At 40.4% G+C, this 6,000-nt stretch overlaps 1 protein-coding gene across 1 annotated transcript in view; it reads left to right on the top strand.

Annotated features, from left to right (window-relative positions):
* The window catches only part of clockb (clock circadian regulator b), a 41,462-nt gene that overhangs the window by 23,208 nt on the left and 12,254 nt on the right, over positions 1–6,000 (top strand). Inside the window, exon 18 of the mRNA XM_056460583.1 lies at positions 461–694. Within this exon, the coding sequence (XP_056316558.1) occupies positions 461–694 (234 nt within the window). The remainder of the gene's footprint in view (positions 1–460; positions 695–6,000) is intronic.

The raw sequence follows: 6,000 nt of genomic DNA, 5'->3' as shown, positions 1-6,000 counted from the left end.
GCCTATTGTAACTCGATGTGTGTGTATATATGTACAATAGATGAGTGAACATATAATGTAACTTTTATCTACTTGTATGTATGTATATATCATGACATGATGCAAAATAGATTTAAAATGGGCATAACATATTGTATAGAAATGGGGCAGGGGGCTCTGTCGGAGCAAAGATAATTTGTCTCTGTTTTTCAAATGCTTTTGAAATTGATGTTTTATTGACCAAAATGTTAATAAAAAGATTTGAACAAAAAAAAAGTTCTCTGAATATGACTTTTTAAAATGGTCAACTTTTGAAAAGTACTTGACTTTTTTATGTAAGTGAAAAGTACAGTAAAGACTTTTATGATGCTAAATATACTGGGGTATGAATCACAAAGGTGCTTGATTTTAAAATTAATGGTGCTTTAAAGCACTTGTCTACATATATTAATAAGTGTGTGCTTGAAATGTTGTCTTTCAGATGATCCTGCAGCAGCCGGCTCAGGGCGGTGGGCTAAGTGTACAGTTGCCACAAGTTGGAGGAGCACAGAATAACATTTTAGGCATCGGGACTCAGGCTAGCGTTGTAGCGATACAGGGCCAAAATGTGACAAGTACAGCACACAGCGGATCTGCTCCACAGCAGCAAACACTTCCACAGCAACAGACTCCTCGATCCCTGCAGCAGAATCTACAGAGCTCTTCTGTAACACAGGTGAGCTTCAGGCAGCCTTGCGGTTTTTGTGCTGGACAAAGTCAGATATTTGACTGCAGTTCTTTAGTTTTTTATACAAAGTCAGGTTAAATTGGCTGTATTTAAAACAAATGATATAATTATATAGTGTAATTCAGCAAGTATACGCTAAATCAAGAATAACTAAAAAATAAATAAATATATAGAGTATTAGGGTTATATATATGTAGCGCCACCTAGGTGTATTAAGTTTAAGATAGCGCTCCAGGTTCAATACACTAAATGCCTACAGAGATGTTAAAGTTAGGCCCCTCTGATATATTTCAATGATGTAGTTTAAATAAGCAGATTAGAATATAAATGTTTGCTGAGTTTGAATAAATCACCAGAAATAAACTGTGTGAATAATAAAACTCTTAGATGAATCAGAAAATATAATAAATTTAATTAGAATAGAAATATAAATATTGGGAAAAGATCCGTGGTGTAAAACAAAATACAAAATATAGAATTTATGCACAGCCGAAAGAATGTAAAATGACCCAAATATAAGTCAACACAAGGAATTTACGATGAAGAATAATAATTAAACAAATATAGAAATATACCACCTTTACACACTCGACCAATTAAAGTTATAAATCAACAGGTGACTAAAGGGTGACAGAATAGGTTTCTTTTTGAAAGTACCTACAATTGTGTCACTAAATTACACACTGAATTGCACCTATATAAAATATATACAGTATAAAACTGCACTGTAAAACATGCAGGAGTATTTTATGCTCACTGCATCACCATCAACAAATTAAAACTCAGTGGGCCCACACACACACACATTCATACCCCACCCCGTTGCAGGCCTGTGTCGTTGCTAGTGTACGTTGTGGCCGGGAAATGAAAATGGCCTCTTCACTCTCCTGAGCACAAATAAAATTAAACAAAATACCTCAGATCCAGATGACTTTGATCCAGATGACAGCGAATAAGATGCCAGCGATCCAGTTGACAGCGACCCAGTTGACAGCAGTCAATATGACAGTACTTTAGATGACAAATCCAGATGACGATCCAACGAGCAGCAATCACCTGCCGCAGATCTCTTTCAATTGCTTGCTTTCACTTTTAATCACCAGCTGATGAAAGGCAACTCCCACGTAATCAGAGGAATCACCAAATATCCCGGCTATTTGGGGTGATATCAACTTTTTTAAAAAACTCTTTCAGTGTATTCGCATGCTCAGCTCACAGTCCTCCTTGTTTCTCCTGCTTTTCCGTTTAACTGTCCCTCTCCGAAGTTCAGTTTAAAACTCTACTACTGTCAGTTAACACTCTAGGCATTTAAAAAATGCCTACTCATTCTGAACTGATTAATAACTGACACTGGTAACTTTTCTGATAAAAACCACACAGCGAACTCCAAAACAAACACAAAACAAACTCAAAGTAATCAGAACTGTGTTATTCACACGCGATCTACATTACAGTGTCGTGTTTTTACTTTCCGTGAATGATTCTCAATCAATACAGCCGCGCAGCACGTCTCTCATTCGGTTTCCAAAACTGCCGGCTCTCCAACCCCCTTTTTCCCAAACAACCAATCACATTTCACATTCCATACCGGAAGGCGGGACTAAACACGTATAAACCAATCATAAAGGAACATCTAACAAACTTGTTTACCCCTTGTATTTCAGTGAAGGTTGATCAAACTTGCTATCTGATCATGTTCTCAAAGACAAACGCACATATCATTACACATCAACATTAGGATGTATATATTAACAAATGAATGCAAAACGCATTTTAGATTTAATTCTGTTCTGGAATTAATATGAATGAATAAATAAATAGATAGCTAATAAATAAATAAATAAATAAATAAATAAATAAATAACCTTAAGATTATTTCAAAACTTAAAACGTGTAGAACTTCATTCTACTGGGTTACACGCTCCCCCTTCTAAACATCTCATGTCCTCATGAGATTACCTCATTAAACTTTAACAGTTATCTCAGGCTCAGCACAATTTCTTACTTGAACACAATGAGTACACTGTGCCATAGGGTGGCACCACACTGTATTACAAAACTTTGGTGAACTGTCACCACCTTGTACTTTTACAACCATTCCTTTGTGAACTAAGGTTAAAGACTTGTTAGTGGGTCTCCCCAGACAATCATAGCTCAATCTGTCTATAGGTCTTGTGCTTCTCTTAGGTCGCACATGAACAGGCTCTACTACCTCTCTAGTAGTATTGGCTGTTCCAGGATCTCCCCCTTCTAGAGCAGGATCTCCAAGTTCCTCAGGAGTCTGCTCCAATACTGCTTCATGGCCCTGGTCAGTGAATGATGTGTCATCTATCTCTGCAGCGGGTCTATCCAATTCATCCTGATGGTTAACTGTTCTCTCATCTACTGAAGATTCCTCCTGTGTTACATACTTTTGAGTTTCATCGACCCTATCTGGGTAGTAATACCACAAGTCATCCTCTTCACTGTCCGAGTCATTTCTCAATCCACTTCCTGTCATGTTCTGATTTATTTCCTTTAATCCTCTTCCATATTTTCTCCCCACAGATTTTGTCCTGATCTCTGTTGGAGCAGCTGTATTTTGGAATTTTCCTGAATCAGACAATCTCACATCATCCCCAACAGGTAAGAGATGGTCTCTGTGAAGAGTCCTCACACTTCCCATTCCAGATTCAGGTTTTAAGCGGTATACAGGTAAGTTCTTCAACTTTTCAACTATCAGGTAAGGAACAGAATTCCACTTGTCACCAAGTTTGTTCTTTCCTATCAAACCCAGATTTCTTGTCAGCACACGATCTCCTACAGCCAGTGTCTGGTGTTTTATGTGCTTGTCATACAATCGTTTGTTTCTCTGCTGACTTTTCTGTGCAGTTTCAGTTGCCAACTGATATGCTTGTTGTAACTCTGACTTCATTCTTTCCACATATTGTTGATGGCTACCAGCTCCTTTTCCATCAGGTGAAGTTCCAAAACACACATCCACTGGCAGACGAGCCTCTCTTCCGAATAGAAGATAGTACGGGGAATATCCAGTTGCATCATTCTTAGTACAGTTGTAAGCGTGTACTAATCGGTTGATGTGCTGACTCCATCTGTGTTTCTCCATTGGATTCAGAGTACCGAGCATGGACAGCAGTGTTCGGTTGAATCTTTCTGGCTGAGGGTCTCCTTGTGGATGATAGGGTGACGTTCTGGATTTTCTTATACCGAGCATGCTAAGCATTTCTTTTATGAGACCACTCTCAAAGTCTCTTCCCTGATCTGAGTGGATACGGGTGGGTAAGCCATAGTGAACAAAAAATTTGTCGCACAGTATCTTGGCCACAGTTAGCGCTTTCTGATCTTTGGTTACAAATGCTTGTGCGTAGCGAGTGAAGTGGTCGGTTACAACCAGAACATTGCTGAGACCTCTGGAGTCAGGCTCAATAGATAAGAAGTCAATACACACTAAGTCAAATGGCCCATTGCTGGTTAGGTGGTTCAGTGGGGCAGCCTTCTTAGGTAATGTTTTTCTCATTACACATCGCCCACAATTCTTAACATACTGCTCCACATAGCTAGACATTCGGGGCCAATAGAATCGATCTCTCAGTAGTTCAGTTGTTCTCTCTACCCCCAAATGACCCGAGTCATCATGCAAGGAGCACAGTACATGGGACCAATACCTTGAGGGTAAGACAAGCTGTATGTTTTCCTTTCTGCAAGATCTGTTGGTGACTCTGTACAGAAGTTTATTCTCAATTTTCAACTTGGGTCCCTGCCGTCGTAACAGAGAAATTGAATCATCTGAACTCCTAGCATCAGTAAGTATTTTTCCAGACTCCAATTCTCGCTTAACTATACCAATTACAGGATCTTCATCTTGAGCCTTACTTAACTCCTCATTGGTCAGCTGTTCCATAGGACTGAAACTCAATGAAGTGGGACAAGCAAATGCTTCTGGGATACTGTGAGGAGAGACACATAAATGATCCACCAGCCTGGAGGATGACTCATCACTTTCATTAATTCTTGCCAGCTGGCAAATAGCTTTTACTCCTGACTTTGGAATTTCTTTCCATTCTGTTGAGATAGCTGATTCAAAGGGGTAGCGTGACAATACATCAGCATCTGTGTTGTGACTCCCAGGCTTGTATTGTAAGCTAAAGTTGTATGTGGCTAAAGCAGCTAACCATCGGTGACCTGTCGCACTCAACTTGGCACTGGACAGCACATAGGTAAGTGGATTGTTGTCTGTTTTCACCACAAACTGAGCACCATAAAGATAATCATGGAACTTGTCCACAACTGCCCATTTAAGTGCTAAAAACTCCAGCTGATGTATGGGGTAACGCTGCTCAGATGCACTCAGCTTTCTGCTTGCGTAGGCTACTGGCCTAAGTCCACCAGGATGCTCCTGATTTAAAACAGCTCCCAGACCATTAAGGCTAGCATCCACATGAAGAACATAGGATTTGTTAGGATCGGCAAAAGCAAGTACTGGGGCATGTGTGAGACAATAAATGATCTTACGAAATGCTGCTGTACAGTTGTCATCCCAACGCTCTCCAAAGGGCTCAGTCGTTTTGTAATATTTCCTGCCATCTGCGGTCTTTCGGATTTGGCCAGATGTTGGTGGGTACCCTTTAGTGAGCTCTGTTAATGGCCTTACAATGGCTGAGTAGTCTTTTATGAATCGTCTGTAAAATCCACAGAAACCGAGAAAGGATCTCAGTGACTTCAGATCAGTGGGCATTTTCCAACGGGTTACCGCCTCAACTTTGGCTGGGTCAGGTGATACTCCAGCAGCTGACACAATGTGCCCCACATAACGTACTTGGGACTGACAAAACTGGCATTTGTCAATTGAAACTTTGAGGCCACACTCTCTGAGCCGATCTAAAACTTTTAATAGTCTCTCTTCATGTTCTTCAAGAGTTCGCCCAAACACAATGATGTCATCCAGGTAGACTATTACTTGAAGAAGATGCATGTCACCAACAGCTTTTTCCATTAGCCGTTGAAATGTGGCTGGAGCTCCAGTAATCCCTTGAGGCATCCGTTCAAACTGGAAAAATCCTAAAGGACAGATAAATGCTGTCTTCTCTTTGTCTTCCTCAGCCATGGCTATTTGATAATATCCACTGCGAAGATCCAGCACAGAAAACCACTTACTGCCAGCCAAACAGTCCAGAGCATCATCGATCCTGGGAGTAGTGTACTGATCAGGGAGGGTGCGAGCATTTAGAGTCCTGTAGTCAATGCACATCCTAACTGCTCCACTCTTTTTCCGTGCAATTACAATGGGCGATGCA

The sequence above is a fragment of the Danio aesculapii genome, chromosome 1 (assembly GCF_903798145.1).
Source record: "Danio aesculapii chromosome 1, fDanAes4.1, whole genome shotgun sequence".
In the NCBI taxonomy this organism is placed as follows: domain Eukaryota; kingdom Metazoa; phylum Chordata; class Actinopteri; order Cypriniformes; family Danionidae; genus Danio; species Danio aesculapii.
The sequence above is the reverse complement of the archived record's forward strand: the minus strand, read 5'-3'. Positions and strand labels throughout refer to the sequence as shown.